This window comes from Calliopsis andreniformis, chromosome 5 (genome assembly GCF_051401765.1).
Source record: "Calliopsis andreniformis isolate RMS-2024a chromosome 5, iyCalAndr_principal, whole genome shotgun sequence".
Lineage (NCBI taxonomy): Eukaryota > Metazoa > Arthropoda > Insecta > Hymenoptera > Andrenidae > Calliopsis > Calliopsis andreniformis.
The window spans coordinates 8,238,255-8,263,868 of record NC_135066.1 but is presented as its reverse complement, the minus strand read 5'-3'; the positions used below and the strand labels follow the sequence as shown (position 1 = coordinate 8,263,868).

The window sequence follows — 25,614 nt, the reverse complement described above, 5'->3', positions numbered from 1 at the left end:
ACTGTTCCCCGTAATTTCCTATCATTTATCAAAGCCATCCCTCCGTAGCTCCGCGACGAATTTTACAAAGCACGTGTGATATTAGAATTTTTAACAGTTTTACGGACAAAATAGAAACTATTCATTTGAAGCTAATACACTGAATTATTAATCACCGATTTTAATGAAACTTTAAAGAGCTGTAAAATAATCGAAAATAATACTTTGCACATATTTGTTATCGATACATTAAGGAGGTGAAAATTGATGTTGTAGAAGCATTAATAGAAGAACAATGAAATGAAACAGCGACATATAAGAACATTATAATATTTATTTGTACACATGCTCATATTATTTATAGTGCTTTACATAACTAATAATACATTGAATTTAAGATTTTAATGCAATGACATTTTATGTTCACGAAATGTATTACTTTCTATGTGATGTTACTGAAAACAAATTGTTTGTAAAATAATGCAGCATATTATTGATTCATAAGTTCTAAACAAAAAAGTGACGTTATCTACTAACATTGTCAATAAATAATTACATATGTTCTTTTCCTAACTATCACAAACACGAAGAAAATAGTACAAAATTTTAGAAGCGAAATTTACAATTTTTTCTTTAGAGTTCCTACTAGTGATATTTGTAATATTCTTCACTTTTAACGACTAAAAAATTTTCTACTACGTAATACGAGCTCTTATATAATTTGATAAAATTATAAAACTGAACTCGCAAAAATGGACTCGATTCTCAGAATTGAGGAATGGAAATATAAATAGGATTTAATAATGATTTAAATTACAATTAAAATATGCTATTGACTGTCGGTATCGATAATCTTACAAGCTCTTCAACAGTGTTACTACTCTGAATACTTCACTGATACTTTACTTGAAAGAAATGTTCTCCGAGTAAACTTGCAAAATACATAAAATCATTAATTTCAAAAAAGTGTAAAATATGGCGTTATAAATATATCCTAAGTAAACAGATTTAAAACACTCATTATGTAAAAAAAGCTGACCTCTATTTTAACATGCCTATTAAAGGATAAATTTGATAAAAAAAGGAAACTAAAATTAAAGGAAACCCGATTCAACATAGAAATCGAACAATTTTTCCTAACTAAAGCAAAAAAATATTCAGAATAATAACACTGATAATAAGTGGAAATTGCCTAGTCACAACTTAAGTTTCTTGCCCTTTTTATCGTTTATAATTAAACTCAATCGCATGCTTTATCTAGTTCAAAGATAATATAGCAATTTTATAAAAATTATAAGAACATATGTAAATACAAAACTACCGTATAATGTAATTAAGTTGGGCTCGTGTCAGTTTAAAATGACACATACATACTGTATAAAGCGAAATTCAATCATCCATATTCTCATTGTTACACACTTGCTAATATCGATTTCACATTAGCACGAAGAGTTTATCAAGAGGCAATTTTCTGTTCTATACGCCATAGAACATAATAATGATACAAAAGCTCACGTGTTCTGCACTAAACTTAACCAACTTCGACCTTCTCCACCAACCGATGTTGGAAATCGAATCTGCACTAGTCGAACAGCATTTTTCTCTTCATCTATCTCTTTGTACTCTGAGGTAGCTGGTACAACTATCGTTTCTCCGTCTTCAGTTTCATTATAATTATATACTTCTTCAACTTGTTCCGAATCCTCTACTTTACATTCCATTCCTTCATTCTCTGCGAAGTTCATCTGAAAATTGTGAAATTATATTTTAACGTGATATACACATATGCGCGAATATATGCAAGCACGCGTAGCTGCATATTGTTAGAAAAAAGAAACAATAACACAGAATAATTGATAGGTACCTCTCCTTCAACGAGATGACTCACTTCTTCATCTGCAACATTCTCCTCTGTTGGAATATTTAATACATCTTCTTCATTATACATCTGATCATCATTTTGTTGCTGTATAATAACGTGATCTTTTAATTCAGTTACATATAATTCAGTTTCTTCTAACTAAAAAATAATAAAAATATTTTAAAACTCATTTCTATCAATGTATTCTAACGTTATGTAAAACACTATAATATATCGACTGTATATTTAATTACCTGATCATTTTCTGGTTCATCCATTAGAAGCTCTGCATCAGTTTCAGGAATTGTTATCACTTGATCATCTTCTGTAGTAAGCCGTGGTTGGTTTACTACTATAGTATCATTTAGATGACCCTAAAAGTCATGAACGTCGGCATTAATATCACTCCTAAAATCTATGGTTTACTATCTTTAAACTGATCCATCGGTTTACCTGAATTTGCATATGAGTATACAATAAAGGCTTTCTCATGAAGCCCATACCACATACTAAACATTCATATGGTTTCTTGTCACTGTGTATAAATCGGTGTGCATTTCTATTATCTCTGCTATTAAATGCTTTGCCACACACCTAAAAGCCAACGTTAGCATTTAAAATCAAAAGAAACTACTATGTCTACCTAAAGTAACGATTCGTAATAGTTATACATACTTCACACAAGTAAGGTTTCTCTCCTGTATGTATGCGCATGTGTTTCTTGAAGTGTTCAGGATAAACAAATGTCGCGGTGCATATTTCGCACTTATACGGCCTTTCACCAGTATGCGCTGCTTTTATATGATAATCCAACAATCTTCGTCGTTTAAATCCCTTTCCACAGTCGTCACATTTATATCGTTTGTCATTATAATGCGTTGCACGTTTATGAGATTGCAAGTTTGATCTTTGGCTATTACAAATAAATTACGAAAATAATTACGAAAATGTAATCATTTTTACGTTGCTCAAGTGAGTAATTGCAGTAATAAACACACCTGAATGTGGCTCCACAAAATTCACATTGATATGGTTTTTCTCCTGTATGCGTTCTTTCATGATCTCTTATTTCAGCCTTCCGCGCAAATGCTTTGCCACACATTCTACATATGTATGGTTTATATCCTGTATGTACTATATTATGAACTTCTAAATTGTGTGGCGAACCAAATGCTTTTCCTGCAAAATGAACACACATTAACAATGTAGAACGTTTATACACACAAAAACAATAAAACCATAATAAAGAAATCGTACCACATTGATGACAAATATATTCCTTCACACCATTATGAGTTCTTTCATGCTGATTAAGGTTCTGTTGACTCAAGAACGTCTTGTTACATTGCGAACACTCATATGGTCGAGGTCTTACTTCGTGTGTTTTTACATGTGCTTTATATGTGTATTTAGAAGCAAAATCCTTGCCACAATTTTCACACACATATGGTCGTACACCAGTATGTGTATTGATATGCTCTTCCAATAAATTTCTCGAGCTACAAAAATAATATAAATTATATATTAATAATACTATTACTTTACATAAACGTTATTTAAAAAATATATTTTTTATATACCTGTATCTTTTACCACAAGTTTCACATGGCCACGATTTTACTTGTGGATAATGTATTCGTTTATGAATTCTAAATAACCGCAAATTGCTAAATATTCTATTACATATTTCACACTGAAAGTCACCCTCTTCCTTAGCGACATGGTCATCGAGATGAAGAGAAAGTTCATTTCTTTTTCTAAAATCATCTCCACATATATCGCAAATGTATAAACGAGTTTCGTGTACACTTTTCATGTGTGCGATAATAGATTTTGCATCACCTTGAGCTTTATCCTCTTCATTTGTACATAACAAACAGGTATATATAGAACCATCTCTAGTTACCACCTAAGGAAGAATAAATAATTTTAAAAAATTGTTAAATAAAATTAAATAAATAGTGACAATCACCTGTTCCTGAGAAGTCTGAATCTTTGTTGCAATTTTTGAACGTTTTATTCTCTTTCTTTCTTCAGTATTACTTGTTTCTGCTACTGGTTCCACTTTCAGAATAATTTCCTCTGGCTCACAAGGAAGTTCTTCTTCCTCCTCTTCTAATCTTTCTTCTTCTCCTTCTAATTCTTGAGTTTCTTGATCATCCTTGATCATCAATTTCATAATATTACAATAATTTAAGCATATTAGCTTAGTTAAACTGTTAATTAAACTTCTATTACCTTTTCTATGTACTTTACTTCCATATCAGTACCTTGACTTTCAGTATTTTCTATGTAATCATGATCATTGTATTCTTCTTCATTTTGCATATCAGATAATTTTTTTATAGTCTTCTTATAATTATTGAAGATTTCTAATTTTACCTCCGTAAGTCGATTTTCAAGTTCATCAATCTGCAAAATTTATTGATTTTTTAAATTAAATACTATTGCTTATCTGATATAGATATTAAAACAATATTTTACTTACCTCATTAAATAACTTATAGCACTTTTTACATATAACAAGAGAATGTACATTTTCTTCATTTAAATCTGTTTCTAAGACAGCACATATGGTATCTAAAAGTGGTTTTTCTGATACTGTGATAGAATTTTCATTAAAAATACGTATACTGTTTCTAGTTGACACACCCACTTTACTGTTACATATTAAACAATGGGTACTGTCTTTCTCTGAATCCGCAGTCATCTTTTACGTAACTGTAACAGTAAAATAAATATCTAAAGAAAACATAGCTTTTCATTTAAACATCTTAACTATCAAACTTTTAATTAGTTGTAACTAAGAAGTTATGCTTTTTCAGTTGTATCACATTACAAACTAATACATGTTTATTAATACATGAAAACTAAAGCAAGTAGAAAATAAAATGTCAATTTCCTTTACATCTAATGTTACGCGATACTGAGAGTTATAAAAGAGAACCATCAAAATAAAGGAGTAATGTTGACAGACAAATGGAAAGATGGCATACATTGTACAAATTACATTTTACTGTTATCCTATAGAAATGGAACAATTAAAGTACTTTGCATTTCTCAGGATAATTTTTCATCCTCATAAATTTCTTTTTCATTGCACAACGCTATCTAGCAGTAACTACGATAGCTTATTCATGATTCGAATGTATATACACCCAATGATGTTATTTAGCATTGATCGCTAAATCTGTATGGTAGTTGTAGAAAATGTTTTTCAATCTCTCTCATCCTTTAGGGGTATCTGAAAGATTTGTGGGCAAACTGTTGGATTGGTTTTTCAACCGTTCATGTATTTTTGGAGTTCTAACGAACAATGCCGAGATCTGTTATAATTAAGTTCTGGTAATAGTCTCTTCTTATGTAATAGCGCACAGTACGCGCAGAAAAGAAGAAAATATTCTACATCGTAAATCATCCCACTGAGTTTGAGACGAATTGACGATTCACTCGACAAACAAGGAAACAATAAATAATATGGAGGACGTCCGAGGGAAGCATTCCTCGCGGTTCGCGATGAAGCATTCCGGTTTTTGCTTCGGTCCAACAAGTAACCGCTAAAATCCAATAACCCTAACGATGAGGTGGCACGAGGAACGGTAAACAAAATATTTGCCTGCGTTCCTCGCCGAAATGGAGCGTTATAATAAACGTAAAAAGTTGCCAGCACTGACTTGAAATTTTCGTTTCTCTGTTCCAACGATTGGCAGCGAGCGAAACGGCAGGCGAGTCTTGACACCAACGCCATTTAGGCCCTCATGACAAGTAGGAATGTTGGCCGCGATGAAAGCACCACGAAAAACGCCCGTCAGAAAACTGTTGCCACTTTTTAGAAGACCAACAGATATTTGATGCCGCCTGCTACTTTGATAGAGGCTAACGATTGCGTATACACGCGTTGGATGCCCTCTATCGGATCTCTTTTTACGTAGCCATATTTTGCAAAACTTTTAATCTCTTTCCACGAAATTTTCCTCATAGAATACTACTTAGAAATGACTTATGTCTAATACTACATGAATCTGTGTAAATTACAATTAAATATAGGAATTTTTTCTTTATTAAAAATAAATTTTAACTACGAGAAGAGTAGATACTACTTCATTCCATTTGTAAGTTATAATTAAGATTTTGTACACGTGGTTAAGAAATACAGGTTTATTTGCTGGTATTTTCTCTATTAAAGAATATGTACGTATATACGTATAAACATAGAGTTATTACAAATACGTGACATAAGTCAGTAATCCACAATATCGATATCGACTAGCTGCGAGATATCTGCGATTTCTATGTCCGCTTCTTCACTTCCGGTTAAAAATTATATATGTATCACAATTGAACTGTTCACAGGCCAAGGTAATTAACTCCATTTTTTGAATTTTTTAACATTTTCATGTTAGAGCATTATTTAATTTCAATATTAATACTTTTGTTTTGTGGAGTAATCGATTTGGCCACGGAGTTACTTGCCCTGCAAGAAATGTAGTTAAGTAGGCCTTCGAGTAGGCGTCGCTAGTGTCAAAGGGACGCATAGGGAATTAAATAATCATTTTTGTGGATAGATTTACACATCCAGCTTCTTCAACGATAGGACGAAATACATGTTATAATAACTAAAAAATGTTATAACAGGTTACATTCAAATAACTTAATTACAAAAAATCAGTATTATAGTAAAATTAACTTAATGCCTAACAACTTCAGATTTACGCGCGAAAATATATATATATTGCATACGCTACAGACGATAAAAGGCCACGATTAGATGATTTAGGCAGCAACGTTTATTTGTATGTATGTACCGTAGCAAATAAACTAATATTATGCTGACATTCTATTTCAAATTATCTTATACTTTAATTGTATAGCTGCCAAGTCGTAGCCATAAACGTCCTTCAACACTAGCGACACCTGCCTGAAGTCTCAGTTAACTACATGTATGGCAAATGGCAATGTGAGTACAAGTTTATTCGAAATTCTCTACATTCCCTATATCTAGTTCTAAGAAATTCAACCCAGGTCTCTGTACATAAATAAATTCAGTTTGATTATTTGAGCGGAAATTTCAAAAACGTGAAGTATTGTCTATATAAAATAGTTTGCGAATAGTTAATTTCTTTCAATTACAAGATTTAGTTTCTGTAAACGATTGTAGATTTTGTTCTAATCATCATATAATGACAAGAACTTACATTGAAAATGCAGGATGTTTTCCTCATGTAAAAGTAAGTTGAAAATGTAAAATGAAATATTTTTAGTTAAGACTATGGTAGAAAAGCGATGTTGAGTATTTATTAAATACATGTGTGCACATATGTACATAAACTATTTTTGTTTCTGCTTGTAAATTAATTATATCATATGAATAACATTATATAGTATACAATACGATACAGAGTAATCTGTAATGAGAGTAAATAAGTAAAAACTTCGACAAGGAAATAAGTAAACTGTCACATAATTAAGAAGTATAAAATCGCGTGTGTGCCACAGTCGTATTTAATTGCTTATTGACTTATTTATTTTTCCAGGTAATTCATAGATACTTGTTCTGAATTATTACTACATAACAGTAACACTGATAGATTAATGCGTAATACTCAAAATGTGTAACATAATAAGAACTTATATAATGAATTGTAGGGAATCTGTAACAATTACTTTATTGTATAACATTATGCAAAGTTAACTACTGTAAGTTTAAAGAACATACATGATGTATGATTTCTTTCATAATTATAATTGATCTGTAGTTTTGCTTTTTTCATTTTCAAGCACATACATCTGTAAATTTAGGCAATCAGTTTTGATAGTTTTTAGAGGAAGTAAATTTTTATCAGTCATTTCAATGGCATCTTCGTCAATGATCCATGGGAAATCTTCACATCGAGGATTTTCACTCAAAGCAACATGTGCAGTTTCATAAGTTTGAATTTCAATAGAAAACGTTGAATCCTCTGGCAATGATTTTAAATATGCATCACATGTAGATAATTTCAGGCAAATTGTTCTAAGGGCTTCCTCTGTTTTCAGATAATAAGGATCTTTCCTAGAATAAATAGAAAATTAATATATTTCATTTTACATTTAAAAACTTATTGAACAATACATACTCTGTGTTATGTGCTTGCAATTTAACGAGGTCGAAAACAAATTTCTCAATTGGATGTTTGTGTTTATTATAGAAAACCAGATTAATTGTTTTCACACAAGTCTCATCTTCTTTTACTAGTTCTCTAATTGCATTCAAAACATTCTTTATATATTCATTCAGCTCTGGATGTTCAGAAACATATACTGTTGTGCTATATATTTTCTTTTTTACAAAGATTTCTTTAGGATACAAATTTCTAAAGTACAGTATATGGTTGAATGCCACTTCTAAAAACTCTAACAGTATGTTACTACCAACTGCAAAGAAACAGTATAATTTCTGTAGTAATTTAACTTATTATTACATAGTACATTAACTTATTACTTCTCCTCTCAATGGTATTTACCTATTTTATCTTGGGACATTTTCTAATACATCTTTAATCATTCATTATAGTTTTGATGAAAAAGTTTGTATATTCTAATATATATATAAGTTATTCAATACATGTACTTATTTCATACTTCAACTTGTGTATTTAATAACTACAGACATATTCAAAACATCAAACTTTTTCCTGTAATAGAAAAATTGATACTTTAATTAACTATATACAATAGTTATGTTGATCTTCAAATAATGTCAATTTTATTTTTTATTTCTATTAGCATTTTTTGGATAAAATGCATATGTTAAATTTTACTTGTTAATCAACTATTATTTCATTTTTCTAAATAACAAAGGGAGTCATTTTATTAAATAAATGCTTTTGCTAAACGTTTACGTATCGTATAATATAGCGATTGATTTGAAGCGCGCCTCGGTGGAAAACGATTGCATATGGCGGTCAGTGTACAATAAATGGTTGGAGTGTTTTGATGATACTTTTTTACCACTTCGCAAAAAGTAACGATAAATATTAGTAATAAGTGAACTTATGAACGTGATCAATTTCTTTTACAACCAGAAAATGTTGTAGAAGAGACGTAGAGTGTTATAAAGATTATAGCGGCACCCTTTATAACCTCGAAAATTAAGGACTGGCAACTTTCATGCAGGTACACAATCTTTTATTTTTCACAGAAACGGGATTTCTTCGTGTGTATGATACTTGTTACTAATTGAGTGCACCAACCACTTTGTTCTTGTATTGCTATCTTCAATTACGTAGATTTTGTGAAATCGATTCCATCAAGTTCTATTTTTTTGTTCCATTTTTACTGTGTGAACGAGCTGCGATTTTATTATGGCGCGAAATGAAATCCTCGATCTGTCTAAGATATGTGTTTTGGTTTGACATCGTTACTTTGTAGGTTTTCAAACGAAATTTGTTAGATTATCTTAAGAATTATTTCGTCTGTTTTGTTGACTTATATTTTTTATACAATTGTGGTTATTCGAATATTTCAACTTGTTTCAACTAAAGTATTTGAATTTCATAAGAGAAATGTGCATTTATTTTTGCATATTTAAGCAGGACTAAAAATGTATGAATTAAAAAAGACGTAAATAAATTATAGTATTTGTAAATTATGTACATAGTAAGCAAATTGTGTTATATTGTATTCATTTTCTTAGAATATTTATTAATATGTTCCAGACAAAGATGGCACCAATGAAGAAGACTGATTTAGATAAATTAGCATGGTCTTGGATAGAAGGTGTTTTACCAGAACAAATTGAAAGAATTCATTTGGAAACTGCTTATAGGATAGGTTTGAAAACTTGTAAAAATTGCAAGTAAGTATGTGTGCATTTAACTCTTATTTCACCTTTCTGTAACATTTTAGACTAAATGTTTTCTTTATAGACGCAATTGCACAAATAATCCACAATGCCTGACAGGATTGGGAGAAGAGAAGTATTTGAAGTCTCAACCTGTGGAAGTAATGTCTTTAGAAAGTTCTTTATCTGAATTACGTGACCCTACTCAATATGTGGGCTTGAAGAATCTTGGTGCAACTTGTTACGTTAATAGTTTAATTCAAGTGTGGTTTCATAATGAAGATATGAGGTATGTATTTATAATTGTTGGTTAAGTTTAATTTGTCATTATCTCAGATTTGAGAAATATATTATGGAACAAAATTTTATATTTTCTAGGAGGATAATATACAAATGGAACATCACAGATGATCTAGAAGAAAGGGAAGCTCTGCATCAAGCTAAGAAGGCAGGAGTACTCTACCATCCTGTGACGGCAGTTGGGCAGTTGCAATACATATTCGCAATGATGCAGTTTGGAAACCGAAGTCTTCTTGATCCAATGAATCTTGCTATTGCATTGTCTTTGGATACTAGAACACAACAGGACGCGCAGGAATTCTCCAAGCTACTTCTGTGCCATATCGAAGGGAAACTGCAACAAACCTCAGAACTGAAGCAGATGCTGCAGAGGCTGACTCAAGGGAAATACAGCTATATCAATTGGTGGGTTTTCTGAAGTGGAAAGCAAATGAGAATTGTCCTAAACGATGATGATGCTGATGATCTTGACGATGAGAACATGGTAGGACACGTTGCTCGCTGCGGTGACTGGTGCGATCAACTGATCTGACACAGAGAGAAATTATTTCTTCCTAAATAATGCGCATTTTTTGTTTGACGCAGTTGCTCGAAGTGCGGCACCGAATATCCGACCTCGACGACATTCTACGAGTTGGATCTGCAGCTTGCACCCACTTTGAGGGAGGCGATAGAGAAATATTTGTCTGTGGAGCAATTGACTGGACCAAATCAATATCATTGCGTTACCTGCAACGATAAGAAGGATGCACGACGATTTATACGCTTAGAGTCCCTTCCAGAAACGTTAAATATTCAATTAATGCGTTTTGTATTTCATAGGTACATATATTTCTCTATCATAACGTTCCTCAGTATTCCATATTCTGTGTTAATAATTTTACATTATTTCACCAGAGATTCTGGACAGAAAAGAAAACTGAATTCTTTTATACAATTTCCGGAAGATCTCGATATGTCAGAATATGTAAGATGTCCACCACAAACTCATGTGTACAGTCTAGTTGCTGTTTTGAGTCATAAAGGTCCATCTGCGCATTCGGGCCATTACATTGCCAATATATGTAATTCAAATGGAGAATGGTATCAATTTAGCGACGATAAAGTTGAGAAGATGCAGAACAAACGAATAGAAGATGGTGTTACTGGTGAGCATGAATTTTTATAATATATACTGAAAAAATAATATTTATTTAAATGTTGATGTTCGATTAAATATAGTTTCTATTTTGCAGAAAATTCGAAAGTGGTTAAACGTGGACGTGTACCAAAAGGTTTTCTTTCTTCCAATACCGCGTATATGCTGGTTTATAAAAAAGTTGTCTCTGAGTTACGAGTGAATAATGGGAAGAAAAGTAGACTGAAGAAAGAAGCAGAAACAAATAGTCATAATGATCTAATACACACAGAGAAATTGATCTGTAAAGATAAATCCGATTTACCGGATGATGGAAAACGGAAGAATGGACCGGATTCTACAGTTCCCGACTTGTGCAGTTCTGAAAAAATGTTGAAATTGGACACAGAAAATAAAATGGATTCGGAATCTGAAGCATCATCTGTTCAAAATGATGTTACAAATGAAATAACAATTTCTGATGTTGATTCTACTTCCGACGAACGAAACGGTAGATTGTACGAGTCTGACGATAAAGAAAATTATCACGAAGAAGAAACAAAAAAATTATTAACGAAGGGTGCAAAAGTAGACTACAAACTATTAAATGGTGCTGCTCATCGAGCTATGAGCTGTGGGGAACGAGATTTCTACGAAGAGGTAAGGGCACTTCACTTTTTTCTTCTCCTTGTTTAATCTTCAAGTTTATGTGTTTACGTTATTCTATTATTTTACAGATGGAGTTTGAACATTGGGAAGTTAGTCCTACGTTGCGTGATTTGGTGAGACAAGAAAATGTCAAGCATGAATTAAGTTTGTTAGCTATCCAACAGGAAAAAGTAAGCATTAATAAATTTATGTCAAGCAGACAAATGTTGATTAGAAAGCACTCTGAATTAATAATAATTTTTAGCAAAAGGAGATAGAAGATCAAAATTTGAAGAGACAACTCGTTATAGAAGTATACAGTATTATTTCAAGCACAGTTTTTTGGGAGGATTATCAATGGATCCCGACTGATTGGCTATCGAAGTGGTTGAATGGACATTCATCTACGGATGGATTATCGCCAATCGACAATTCTGTCTTGATGTGTTTACACGGTCGACTCGATCCTTTGAAAGTGAATCGTGCAAAGTGCTTACCAGTAGCTGCTGCAAGTTTAATTTACGAGAAGTATCGTGGTGGACCGCGTTTAGATCAAAGTTCTCTGTGTGAAACTTGTGTGAGGCGGCGATACAAGTTGCTTCGGTTCAAGATGTCGTTGGAGCGTGACCATAAGGAGGTCAGCGAACTTGTACGCACTTTCAAAGAACCGTAAGTTGTTAACACTAATAACAAGTTATAAATAATAGTTTCTAATCAAATACACCAGCTGAGTTAAAGGTTTTTACATGTGCAGAAATGAAACGAGTTATATCGTTGGTGCTGACTCGTTGAAGTCGTGGCGAAGGCTCGCAATGGAGAAATTTATGGACGATATGGAGCAAGAAACAGAAGTTCAGGACGGCCAGACTCCGAACCGTTCTCATAACGATGTCAAGAACTCTAATAAAGAGAACGAGAGATCGAAGGAAACAGAAGAAGGCGAGGAAAGTGAAATTATAATATACTTTAATGAAGACTTACTTTGCGAACATAATTCACTAAAAACACCAGACTCAACGAGAAAAGTGGTACCTCATGAAGTTTGGATGATTCTTCGGAAGTATTTTCCTGAGTCTAAGGAATATTCAATTGGTTCTGCGTCGTGTTCCATTTGTGAGGTACGCTTCTTAATAAAATTAATACCTAATTTAACAGCTCTACATGTTGCCATTACTTTGTTTACATAGGAAAAGATGGAGAATGCACAAAAGGCGAAGAAGGACGATAAGATAAAAGCGAAGCAACAGAAGGACGAGCTCAACGACTTGTATCACGGGAGGAACAAGAACGAGATAATGAAATGTGAAGATCCGGAGAAGCTCTTCTACATTGTGGAGAAAGGTTTCTTGGACAGTTGGCGCTCCTTCATTCGGTGAGTCTTTTTTCCTTTATTCATAGAGCTCTTTGTTATGATTTTTTAATTCACTTTACTAGCAAACTATTTGCTTACTAGAAATTCACAGAGTAGTATGTATATAACATTCATAGTACATCTAGTAATATAGTAAATGTTAATGACTAGTTCAATATTCATTACTATATTTCATAAGAAATTCGCTGTGATATCGGTTACAACATTAATTTTTATGTTTCCTATATTGCTAATTACATTCTATGGATAAATAGAAATGTTTGCATTTTTAACTATATAATACGTTGAACAATAGTCTCATATTCTTCTTTTCCATAAAACTTCTTCAACACTTACTTTGCTGGATACTACACATTTAGCCGCATAAATTATTTATATATATATTATATTAAAAAATCCCATATCATCGATATCAGTATTTCAAAAGTAATTCCATAGTGAAAAATAGATCAAAAGGTAAAGCTAAACGTTTCTTCTCCAAACGTTAGTAGCAAAAGAGCTCACGATTATACTTTAAGCGCACCAACAACAGATGGTGCCAGCGTTAAGGTTTAGTGTATCTCTGGTTTGACGATGAGGCCCGTCGGCGTCATGCGTGGTTGTTGCCCTGCTCAAACACATCGCGACCAAACGACTAGAAAACACGATAAATCATTCGAGTCGTAGAGGAAGTATCCTTGATCTCCGTTCGACCGAGCAATTAGGCGACCGAAGATGCGAGAGTGTTGAGCTCGGGGAAGATTCTCGCTCGTCTTCAGGGAAAACGATCGCGCGGAGGGGGAAGGGTAAAATTGCGCGACGGTCGATGAGCGTCGAACAAGGCGAAATGGTATTAAGACGACGGGGCTGCTTTCCTCGAGGCTGATGTATCATTTGCTGGCGGTCGTTAGGCGGTTTCAATTAGTTTTCCTGGCCCTAGATCCACACGAGGATGGGGGAGCCCACCGCAGCCCTTAATCGCGCGGTCCAGTTTTTTCTCATAATTAGGAAAAGCTCGTTAATGCGCCCCTGTCCTCTCTGCTCTCTCTCTTTTTCGTGTTTGTCTCCTTTCGTCATTCTGTTCCTTACTTTGTGCCCTTTCTGTACGATGGACACACGATTGACCTGTGCAAAGGTCTTGTGTAGTGTTTTTCTACTGTTTATGTATATTTTTTTGGTCAGAAATTTATTCTGGTCGTTTGAAAAGGGTAAATTGAAAGGTTCAGAGAATGCAAGTATTAAATTTATAACTGAGGTTGACAGTTATTTTTGTATTTTGTCCTTGAAACATACTTTCTTTATCTTCTTCGTTTTTCTTTATTTTGTGATTGGATAAAGTGAGACAAGATGTCATGCGAAAGAATAGCTGAAAAAAAAGTGAAATGAGAAACAACACTATTTATAGGATGACCTAAGAGTTATAACGTCAATACGTTTCATATTAAAAAATTGAAAAACTTGTTTCTATCATGTCGTTAAAGAAGGAATTCTTTGCGAAATTAACGATTATGCAATTTACTGTGACGATTCCTTGGAAAGCACGGGAATTGTTGTAAGAGGTACCGCAATGCAACATTTTCATTGGCATTGACATTTTTCGCGTTCCAATGTCCCCTATGGATGCCGCGGTTGATAATTCCAAGCGGAAGTCCAAGGTCTATAAATTGTCACGGATGAAAAGCGTACTAGAGCCCGATAATTACTGTCGTTAAACAGAAAGGGGTCTGAAAAATTAATCGTCGGAAGTTACGAGCGCGAAGACAATGGCATCGGCCTGGAAAAATATTTTCCACCTTTTTTCTCTTCTATGACGAAGGGTGAAGTCCTTACAATGAGACAGGGACAACATTTTAGACAAAATGTTTCGGGAGAATACGTTTTGTCTTTATCATGGATTTTTGTCGAATTTTTAGAATTATATTTTTGAATATTTTCTTTTCTAAGAGTTTTAACTTTATTATATTAATAAAAAGAGACATATGTCAATATACATACAATAAAAGAAACATTTTGTTTTGAAGTTGCGTGTGTAGTTCAGGAAAGTTTAGGTTTCTGTACTTATCTATAACAATTTTAGGGAGTACTTAAGGTTACTTAAGGAATATTCAAAAACTTCATAATTATAATAGAATTACAAGTTGATGGTAACTACAAAGTGTTGTTTTCTACCATTATCACAAGAAAAATGATAATAGTATTTCTGTTTTAAATATGTTTAAACATTCTTGCAAAATACTTCCACAAAAAACATTTTCAAAATGACTAATTCACTCATTTCTGAAACAATTGAACATTTTCATTGTAACGCTGTATTTATTAGAAATTTTTCATGACATGCAGAGTGATTCCAATTTTAACTGGATACAGTTGTTCATTAGTTGTTAATTAGGAGATTTAACCACTTCATAATATTTCCTAGTAATTCTCAAAAATATTCATTGATATAATTCCTTCTCATATAAGGAACGATAACATCGTCCGCAATTATAACTAAAATTGAAACGAAGCAGTCCAAGTATAACTCACGATAACGTGAACACTCATCACTCTGAAACTCTCAAGAATTTCAAGCTCATCTTACTCTCGAAGTACAATTTAACATTTTCAAGTAAGCCGTATGATCACCATCAATCGTCAATACAAATTACTTTCGCGAAGGCTTCTTATCGTATCGGTAAACTTTCTTCGGACATTTACTTCTCGAAGAACTAACATCATTAACGAACGACCTCCTCGATCAGTAGGATCCATTTACATTTAATTACCCTCGGTTTGCCCACGCGTGACGACCATTCACGAGGTTACTGCAGCTTGCGTTCGCGAATACTTAACGAAATAGTGGGAGTGGGAAATGGCCACTTATTGCGAGTTTTCGCGGCCCTTCGCCGGCGTTCGTAACCGAAATCATGCGCGACATGACACGCGTCGTAATCCGCGCAAAGGGTTGATCCCAGTTTAGCCGGCTGTCCGTAAACCGCGCGACTTAAGCCCCTGGCAAATTTGAATCCGTCAATCTCGAGCGAGTCCTAGGCGGAAGCATATAATCAGCCCCGCGTTCTACCCTCGTAACGCCTCCCCTCCGTCCAAGCTTTAAGAGCTTTTTTCTACCTGGCTCGGGGAAGATTTAACGCTCCCGTTTCATGGCCGGCTTAATTTCGTTATGAAATGAACACGCGACACTTCGGGATGACTGGTTTTTGTTTTTCGAACGACTTCTTCGCGGGGCTCGGTCTACGATCTTTAGAAGAATTGATATGCTGATGGATGGTGCGAATTTTAGATTATGTACACTTACAGACAGGGCGTCAGATCATTTTTCTGAACTGAAGATTAAACGTTGACGTGACGTCACATGTGGGCAAGATGCGTAAGCTATGGTAGTAGGATGTGTACTGTCTATGCAGTTTCAAAAGAGCGATGTACCAATGTTTTAAAAATGTAAAACTATCGTTAGCTATTATTACTAATGTTAAAATATTGACACGGTCTCGAAGTTCCAATAGGGAGACAGTAATATTTTTTCTCTGAAATGAAAAAGGTAACCACTGAACTATGTTTCCTTTGAATACACCGATCGTATCAGGTTTAAATTAGTCTTTTAATAATTATTTCTGTAAATTTATGTTTCGTTTAATATATCCCTTCATAACGTTTCGATTTGTTTTTAGATTCTGTATTATACGATGATAAGAGCAAAATATTAATATCGAAGTTTCTGCAGTAAAGTTAAAATATTAAATTCGCTAGTCTATGTGTGTTTGATGCACCAGAACGTCATCCATAGAAAAACGTATTAAATATAATTCTAGTATATTTAAGTATAAACTTGTGTGACTCATATAACGTCGAAACAAATGAGCCTTGCATATGAAACTAAAAAGACTAATTACCACGCGCAGAATATTTCGTTTTCTGACGCAAATGGGTTAATATCGCGTTTATGGCTCTCTGCGCGAAGGAAGCGCTTTTATCGGCAATTAACGAGGATCTGTTAATCGAGAGTCGAGAGCTCTCTCTTTCCCCAAGCAGGAAAACAAATGATTCCGTGGATTGCAATCTGTTCGAGCTGCCTTCTGGGCAAAGTCCTCCGCCAATCCGTCAACGTCACCTGAACGGATCCGCGAAAGGATTAGGCATTTGCATAGACAATCGCTCAGCTTCTATCGCGGCAACGTCTTTCGATGTGTTTTTATTAGCCTCTCAACGTTGCAAACAGTTTTCCCAGCCATTAACTTTCTCCATGTTGCCTCGTTTGAGATCTTTTTAATCTACAAAATTTCGTGAACCGTGAGTTTAGGTGACTGCTTCTTAGACTGGACTTATCTTGATAATTGAATGGATAGAGTGATTTGGTGAACGAAGGATTTTGGTTTCCATTATTATTTTACAAACTTAAACAGTATATAGTAATATACTTAGTTATTAGAATTCTTTTTTAAATTTTTGAACAAGAGATCTGATACGGTATGTGACCTCGATCTTTGGGTAACTTTGAATTCTTCCAAGTACCAAGTTAAAGGCTGGCCAACCTTAAAGTTAAGAGTCGGGGGTGTGAGTTGGCAAACCGCTTCTCGTATATTAGGGTTAAGAAGATGGATCCTGCCTGTGGCCTAGATATCTCGATTGATAAAGCAAGTGTTTGGCTAACGCACGGTTGATATTTGAATTCTAGCCAAAAGCATTTATTGGTCCAATATTTTTTTCATTTGCGAATGTTTCAATGAGTTTCTCACAAATTTTGTATTTCTTTTTCATTAATTCGATCTATAGGTATTACGAGTCACATCTGTAGTCCAAAATACAAGCCAGAAGTGTGATATAAGTTTGTTCCAAATATTGAAACACATTGTTACATTCGCGATCTCGTCAGAAAAGCAAAAATAGTCCAATCTTTGAATAGTTAGTAGCTAATGATTTAATCATTCTTATTCTCCAGTCTTCTCTTGAAATCTATTCTCTCTTCTGTGTGAGATGTATCTCTCAACCCCACGTAAAGTTACGAAAACAATTATTCCTTCACGCAAGATGAACACAACGACAGTTTTCATTTCACCAAGAACTCGAGTAAAACCCTGACCAATTAACGCTACTCAGCGTTGCGCAGAGGTAAAAGAGAATCAAAAAGGTCAGGAGTTTCCCCAGTAAGCGGAGTCGACAGGGACCGAGGACGGTGAGAGAATAATTAGTCATTTATGAGACCGTAAGTGGGGCCGCAAATCGGTCCCTCTCGAAGGGACAACGTCGTGGGGACCTTTGCGGGACGCCTAACGTTATCTCGAAATTATTAATCATATCGTAACGCGTCGTGGTCGCGGAGAAAGCGTGCTGGATGAGCGAGAAAGGGAGAAAGAGCGACGAGTCGGTAGGCTCCATGGACTTATCTGACACCTTAATCAATTCCAAGTTATTAATTACGAGCCCTGGCCTCCGTTCCGCCGTTCTGGTCCTCCATCAAGCTCGCAGGCACGCTTCAGAAAGCCACCAGCAGCATTGTCTGTGGCTTACAATGCAGTGTCAACACGATCGGAGTCACATTTTCGGCGGTCGGATCATTAATAATTATTTAGACGAAGGCCTGACCTTCTGAGAAGCCCTATGCGATTCTTTCGCGACTTTTCTGAACTCCTCGAGCTTTCCCCATTTCTATTTTTCGTCATGTTTTTGAGAGAAATGGAAAATAAGCGATGATACACAAAGATTTTCAACATAGAAGCAGAGTGAAATTATCTGCTTTTTATTTTTTCGTGTATAGGATGTTTTAGTGGAACTAATGTAAAATTACGTTCTCAGTTTGGAAAGAGCTTAAATATGAAACGAGAAGCATCATCACATGTAGGATGATATAATACTAATTTCTGACATTGTTACAAGTGATTGGTAGAAATGTGAAATAGTATGTTGAGACTGCTGTAACAATTTGCATACTTTCTATGGTTCTAAATAAGAGATAGAATCGTATATTCAAACAACTTCACTAATTTAGTCGTGAAGCAACATCGTAAAAGAAAACTACAAAAACTTTTTCATATACTTAATTCTATACTGAAATATATTTATTGGATAGTATAAAAATTACCTAACTAATTGTAGGAAACAACCAAAAGTGTCACAAACGAGAAACAGAAAGCAGAAAAGTGTCGAGCGTTCCATAGGATACAAAGAAAGGGGTTGGTTCGATTCTCTGCTGACTGCAGAGGCCTCCTGCAATGAATCAACTTATTTAAGGGTAGTTGGATTTCGCGAGTCGATGCACGGCGACTAGGAGCACCCCTTCGACCCCTCTGCTCCATCCCCCTTCTCCTACGACGCAGCACGCCTCGTGGAATGATTTATAGTTTTCCTTCCGTGGCCACCCATCCACCTACTCACTCTCATCTCGCCCCTACCCTCGCGCGAAAGGCACCCCTCTGCCAAATGTACGCAAAATAGTCGGAATTTGCTCGACAGCACCCCGGGTGGACTTAAATCCCGGTACAAAGATGGAGAAGACTGCTCGAATATGAAGTGGCTGTCTCGATTAAGACGTTTTAGAACAGAGAGGTGACGATTAGATATTGAATAATGCTGAAGGAGGGAAAAATAGGGTGACGAAGCCTGAATGATCGATGGAACGGTGCACGATGCACTGTTGCTCGATTAGCTTTTCATTAATGGGCGTGGAGTCTCTTCGAAGTGTTGGAACACGGTTCTCGGAATTAGGTGTAGATGCTTTTAACGTTAGAGAATTTAATTGATTGCTTTTATTGCTGTATTTGAGCACAGATCTCTTCTTTTATACTGTTAATATTGCTTATGTTTATCTAATAATTTTTTGAAGATTGTTTCCCTGAAAAGTTGTCGCCTTATCTCTATGTGAAATAAATTTAATAGACTGTTTTCTCTGCTGAAATATCGACATTTCAACTTCCTTACGTCGTTCCATAAGTCATTTCGTTCGATATTAGTCTAGAGTTTAGGGTGTAGTTCTTCCAACGACTCTCACGGTAATTGACATCCTCAACTTTACGAAGCTCCTCTAAACGACTAGGAATACACATTTCGCAGCCGTTCCCTGCTTCGATCAATCTAATTGAAACACTTGATCTCGGTACTTTACAGCATTTCAGTCCTCTTTCTTTTGCCGATGATTCACTCGGTTTGAAGGTGTCTGTTGGGTGATTCTTCATCAAGAAGTGTTTCATCTAATTTTGTCATTAAACATATTTCTCCTGTCTCTAGTGTTTAGTAGAACTGTAAAAAGTTTAGTTGATTCAAGAATGTCTTCTAGTGGTTTCTTTGAGGTTTATGTAATTCGATAACACTTTTAACAATATTTCTTAAATTATGGTTTGTAAAATATTTTCACAAAGAAAAATACGAGAACATCCGAAGGTATATCTATCTTAACTTTTACGAAATTCTCCGTACATATAAAAGAAAATTGGTAGCTGAACTGGAAACTGGAACAACTGTTACAAAAATGAAAAAAGGAGAAGGTAATTTACAATTTTCAACTTACTAGAGCACAAAACCAACAGTACCATCTGCAAACACATCTTGCACAACACCCCACCGACTAGACCAAGAAAGCAAAATCTGTAAAGCAAACACAGAAAAGCAAATATCAAAGGAATGAAACAGGAAGCAGAATAACAACGCCTCGGAATCAAAAAGAATCACGCAGGACGACATCCAGGAAAGGGGACCAGAAAGAGACATCCTCCGCAGGATCCAAATCGTTTCCTCTCCTCCAAGAGATTTTGTCTCTCTCACCATTAAACGCTGCCACAAGCAAACGTCTGAAAAGCTAATGAACACAGGACCAGACCGTCGCTCACTCCCGAGGCCCACGGTTTCCCTTCTTCCACCGTTTCCCTGAAACTTCCGAAAGAGCCAGGAATGTATAAAAGAGGAACGAAAAGAAGAGGACGCTAAGCGAACAGGATGAAGGACGAGGAGGCGAGGGGAGCTGGGGCTAGGTGGAGGCGTTCAGCTCGCTTTGCCCGAGCACTGATGATAGTTTTTGCCCGGCAAGATTTTTTGCCGCCACCCCCGCGGCCACCCCCGGGGTGGATGATATATGGCCGCCCCCGAGACACTGGCCACCCCCGACGGGAGAGGCAGCAAGGAGGAAAGGAGACGGGACGAGGGAGATCCGTCCTGATTCCGGAAGAATTCCTTATGTACGTGCGCGGCGTGCATTTGTGTTTCGAACGGCGACGATCGTTAACGCGAGCTCCGCGATCTTGTGGGGCGAGTGAGCTCGTTCGATCGTTTCTCTGATTAATCTCTGAGAAATTCGATTAGGCGTGATGCACTGCGTAGCGTAAACATAGGGTGAGTTATCTAACTCGCTATGGAAATTAATTGTAAACTGTTCGTTACAGGAAGAAACGTTTCGAACAGAAGCTGTATGGTATTAGTGAGGGTGTACAATGCAGTAATGAGGGTTGGGATGTTTATTCAGAATCCTTCTGAATACAAAGCGTGCGAAAAATCGAGGTTCTACTGTACGTATATCTGAAAAGCAAGGGGAAACACTGCACAGTATCCCTTCGTCATGAGGTGGTTGCTGCATTCAGATGTTGCAATTCTTTGAAGAAGATTAGCTTTGTTATTTAACTCATCTTATTCTTCAATTCTCATTACTCTACTTTCTATTTTCTCCAGACTTATTAAGCGATATTAGTTTCTTACTTTTTTCTATCTTACCTCAATTGGTACACAATTTTTTCTTAAATATCTTGCCAAACAGCCCTCAATGTCTAAAGAGGAACACAGAAGAAGCGAGTATAAAAATTCTGAAAATAAGAGAAAAAAATATTGTTCAGGGAAGGTTACGAGAGGAAAGGAAGAGGGAAATATCGATTCTCGAAACGAGACTGCGGCAACAGAGGCCGACAGAACCGGCGAATCGTTGCACCGGCTGTGCCGCGTTTTTGCTCGATTTCTCAAAACCGATCGACCGTTCCCGATCAGGGAGCAACACGCGTAGCTTGCACGCCAGGCGTGACCATCGGCTACCGCGATACACCACGAAAAACGTAGCCGCCCGCCATGCTCAGTCGCTCACCTCTATTTACATTGGCACCGTTGCGGGGAACGATCGATCGATCCCTCTTCGAGACGTGCCTTTCATCTACGACAATGAAAACCTGAGATTTTAGCCCTAACACGCATCGCATGCAATCAATCACGATTTTTACTTGGAGGAATTATTTACCTATTTATTTATTTAAAGGAAGACAAGTGCCCTCTGCATAACGTAACAAAAAGCTATAGTATGCATAAAAGGTGAAGGATGAACATTGATCGTCACTGAGATTAAATACAGTTACATACGCGGAGATTTCAACGAAATTAAATGTGGATGTCTCAGAATATTCTTAACACTGAAGTAAATAATATGACCACAGACTATGTAACACAGAACTGTTATACGTATTTGTTTAATCACATAAAGTGAAGATTTAGACGAAGAATCAAGAGTTAGCTCCGGTTAGTACAGTACTTCTCTATATCATCGAAATTGATGAAATTACACCACGTTCACTACGGGGTACGCAATTCATACAGGAATTCTAGAGATAATCTCCTTGATGTTCGAATCCATTAAAAAACAAATTGTGTGCCTCTGAAATGTGCCACATCCAATACAAAGATTCTTCGAACACATCGAATGGGATCGAAGACGAAGCTGTATTCGGTTTAATTTCGATTCGAGCTCCTTTCCGCTTTCAGGATCCCGCTGTCCAGGGTGCCTGCATACCGTGATCGTCGGGGCATCGTCCACGGATTTCGTTTTTACGCGATGGCAAAAGCCTCCGCGGCTGATCTTCTTGTTTGCTCAGGAGGACTCCTTCGGTTGCTAGATAGCGTTCTCTGTGGGTAGCCGATGGGCAAGGGAGAGAAAGAGAGAGAGCGAAGGGGAGAGGATCGGGGACTAAATTTACGCCGACCAGAGAGTAGCGTAGTTGACCGACGGACCGCGGCAGGATGTCGATTATCGACGGTTTTTGCCGCGATTCCTCCCCCTTTTTCGAGGCGAACGCATAATTAGCTTTCGTTATTCTAGCGCGCACCGTCGGCTTCCGCCCGCTGACAACGATTCAGGAACGATTCAGCGTAACCTCGCCTTCATCTTTCCTTCCCTCGTCCATCGACCGCGCTCGTTTCACGTCAGGAAATTGTGAAATCCTGCACGTTTCCCTCGCACTTGTGCGGTTTGCACTCTTCTTTTTGCCCTCGTTCGATGCGCGCCTCTGCTCCTCCGTCGATATCGTGGAATTTGAATTCTTACAAATAGGAAACCGCTGGGGAACTGATTCTTTAGGGAATCGCGACATTGGAGCTTTAAGTGTACGAAGCTGGGATTTGAAGGATGGAAATTGGGTTTTTTTGGAGATGCCAGGAATGGAAGTTCGAATGATGAAGGTTTAGGAAATTTAGCTTTGAACTAATGGTCTCCACGTGATATTTTATTATTAGCTTTATTTAAATATGAAAGCTTTTATAATGAGTGTTGGAAATATGTGTTGTATCTCGTTTCTACATTACAATTAACATCATATTAATTTAAAAAATATTTAATATGAATAGTCTGTGCACCTAGTCTGTGAAGATGCAATGTCTGTGCACCTTAAAATTGGGCGTTTGTAGTTGAGGGTTAGGTGAAAGAGCGTGAAGCTTTGAAAAATTCACAATAAATTTTCGAATTCGGGAGTGTGTAAATTTGAAAGTCTCTATTCTCTATAATAAGATATTTTGAAATTGAGTTTTGCAAATAAGAAATTTCTGAGGAACCGGTTATTCAGACTATCAGGACGTTGTCTTGAAAAGTTATTTTTAAATCCTTGTTTGGTCACTTCTGCAAATAAAAAATGCTAGGCAAAATGTGTCAAGGGTTCAAAGCTCAAAAATCAGTGACTTCAGAATACAAAATCCAACGAAGGCTACTCAGACCAGTGACTAAAACATCGACAAATCGCCATAAATCTTCGATTTGTCAAATTAGTAGAAACTAATTGCGTCTCAAATACTAATCGAGGCGTGCACAATAGATGACCAATGATCCATGACGAAACCGTATGAGAAGAACAAGCAATACACGCTTAATTATAACTCAGCGTTACGCGAACCAGCCTCAGAATGATTTAATGCCACGTGCATACCAGCGAAGTTCGCGGGCACGTTCATTGTTCGAAAAAGCGATCCTTGCCTCTGCCTACCGTCAGGTATTTACAAAGTTCGCTTGTAACAAGGCTTCGTTAACGGTATACGGGAAGCAATAATCGCTCCAGTTGCAGTCAACCCGCATTCCACTCGAGTTATTGACGAGGAGAGGATCCCCGTGGCTGAAGAGCCGCGAATGCCAGCCGTTTGAAAGAATGCCCGAGATTTTCGACACTGTTCGAGGTCAGAACGATTAGGTAAGGAAAAGCAGCGGGGAGAGAAATCTTGATGTTGGCGCGTCGATCGAGTCATGCTCGATCCTGATCAATTAATCGCGCGAGTGGTAAAAAAATTCAAATAGAGCGAACACAGCCTTTCGCCGAGACCTCGAGCTAGAAGCGGTTCGAGGCAACGCTCCGACCTTCGTTAACTAAGCTCACCTTGACGCGATTGATGAAATCAACAGAGCTGAAAAGTAGGACTTTGATCGGCAGTTCCATCGGGAAATGTAACAGAGTCAGGTGTGGAAGGACTTCTAACTTTCGGTTTGTTGTTCCTTTCGTAACTGTTTTGTAGTCAATTTTTCAAGGTTAGAGGTTCATCATCCTCGTCGTGTAAGCATTAATCATTCGAATATTCTGAAGGTTAACGTCTCTTCATTTACCAAGAAACAAGATTTGTAAAGCACTGTAAAACATGAAAACAATACATTACGAATATTCTGCTATAAACATTATTCTACATACAATTTTTTGGTGCTGTTATATCTGATGCACTGTTCTTTTCTGTTTATGCATCATAAACAATACACAAATGCACTGCATAGTAAACGACTTCTATCAAGCCAATTATCAAGTACCTTTAGCATTCACGCGGACGCGAACGACATAAATCAGTCACTAAAAAACGTAAACGCATCCGCGTAAAAAATCCACGAATATACTAAGTATGGACAGCGACCGCGTTAAATCTACTGGGTCTTGGAAGCCTAAAAAGGCACCTCAAAAGCACCAGGAGCGCAGGTAATTGGAGGTGTCAGGGGAACCAGAAGCGTCCTGGCGCGATCCTCTGTCCCGTGGAACGAGCAGTCTCGCAGCATCGAAGAGATCCGGTAGCGTTTAGTCAAATACCATCGGGAGGAGCGGTAAATCAGGGAAAACCTGGGGACAGTCGTGTTCCCTTCTTCCCTTCCGGAAGACAAATGTCACCAGGGAGTATACAGGGTGACGGTGGTCGAGAGGGGGGAGAGACGGTTGGCTTGGCCTCTCTTGCGCGTAGATGCACAGTCTCGCGGCGGTAAATCAAGCCCGTTGATATTAAAAGGCCGCTTATACGCGAAAACACAAGATTTATTTCTGCTGAAAAGGAGAACCGACAAGAAATCG

General features: G+C 36.5%; 3 protein-coding genes across 5 annotated transcripts in view; 1 reads left to right on the top strand and 2 right to left on the bottom strand.

The window, feature by feature from the left end:
* Nucleotides 1-321: 321 nt before the first annotated feature.
* On the bottom strand, nt 322-5,802 carry LOC143178802 (uncharacterized). Of its 3 annotated transcripts, none has more exons than XM_076377653.1 (12): nt 5,515-5,802; nt 4,329-4,561; nt 4,079-4,252; nt 3,813-4,001; nt 3,421-3,749; nt 3,098-3,339; nt 2,839-3,019; nt 2,516-2,753; nt 2,294-2,434; nt 2,095-2,214; nt 1,844-1,945; nt 322-1,724 (listed from the first exon to the last, which is right to left on the bottom strand). In XM_076377653.1, exons 2-12 carry the CDS (start codon nt 4,548-4,550, stop codon nt 1,491-1,493), a joined length of 2,172 nt encoding a protein of 723 aa, XP_076233768.1. In that variant the 5' UTR covers nt 4,551-4,561; nt 5,515-5,802; the 3' UTR covers nt 322-1,490. The 3 variants fall into 3 exon arrangements, with proteins under 3 accessions (XP_076233768.1, XP_076233766.1, XP_076233767.1); XM_076377651.1 differs by having other exon boundaries at nt 1,844-1,999; nt 5,515-5,798; XM_076377652.1 differs by lacking the exon at nt 5,515-5,802 and adding an exon at nt 4,851-4,962 and having other exon boundaries at nt 1,844-1,999.
* Nucleotides 5,803-7,161: 1,359 nt separating this feature from the next.
* Nucleotides 7,162-9,145, bottom strand: Polz2 (DNA polymerase zeta subunit 2). The gene is made up of 4 exons (XM_076378547.1): nt 9,073-9,145; nt 8,344-8,514; nt 7,957-8,254; nt 7,162-7,892 (listed from the first exon to the last, which is right to left on the bottom strand). Exons 2-4 carry the CDS (start codon nt 8,360-8,362, stop codon nt 7,580-7,582), a joined length of 630 nt encoding a protein of 209 aa, XP_076234662.1. The 5' UTR covers nt 8,363-8,514; nt 9,073-9,145; the 3' UTR covers nt 7,162-7,579.
* LOC143179358 (ubiquitin carboxyl-terminal hydrolase 48) overlaps nt 8,891-25,614 on the top strand; it is a 67,852-nt gene continuing 51,128 nt past the window's right edge. The window contains exons 1-11 of the mRNA XM_076378548.1: nt 8,891-8,995; nt 9,538-9,677; nt 9,748-9,951; nt 10,041-10,367; nt 10,548-10,784; nt 10,860-11,110; nt 11,198-11,739; nt 11,817-11,918; nt 11,993-12,396; nt 12,482-12,845; nt 12,915-13,099. Coding sequence (XP_076234663.1) covers nt 8,990-8,995; nt 9,538-9,677; nt 9,748-9,951; nt 10,041-10,367; nt 10,548-10,784; nt 10,860-11,110; nt 11,198-11,739; nt 11,817-11,918; nt 11,993-12,396; nt 12,482-12,845; nt 12,915-13,099 — 2,762 coding nt within the window. The 5' untranslated portion in view covers nt 8,891-8,989. The remainder of the gene's footprint in view (nt 8,996-9,537; nt 9,678-9,747; nt 9,952-10,040; nt 10,368-10,547; nt 10,785-10,859; nt 11,111-11,197; nt 11,740-11,816; nt 11,919-11,992; nt 12,397-12,481; nt 12,846-12,914; nt 13,100-25,614) is intronic.

Bases quoted from the DNA above. Each gene is read 5' to 3' on its own strand.
- LOC143178802 (XM_076377651.1), bottom strand. From the start codon at position 4,550: ATGACTGCGGATTCAGAGAAAGACAGTACCCATTGTTTAATATGTAAC. The intron at 3,340-3,420 runs GTATATAAAAAA...TTATTTTTGTAG, and splicing joins ACTTGTGGTAAAAGATACAG to CTCGAGAAATTTATTGGAAG. The intron at 2,754-2,838 runs GTGTGTTTATTA...TATTTGTAATAG, and splicing joins TTTTGTGGAGCCACATTCAG to CCAAAGATCAAACTTGCAAT.
- Polz2 (XM_076378547.1), bottom strand. The intron at 7,893-7,956 runs GTATGTATTGTT...TATTTATTCTAG, and splicing joins TTGCAAGCACATAACACAGA to GAAAGATCCTTATTATCTGA.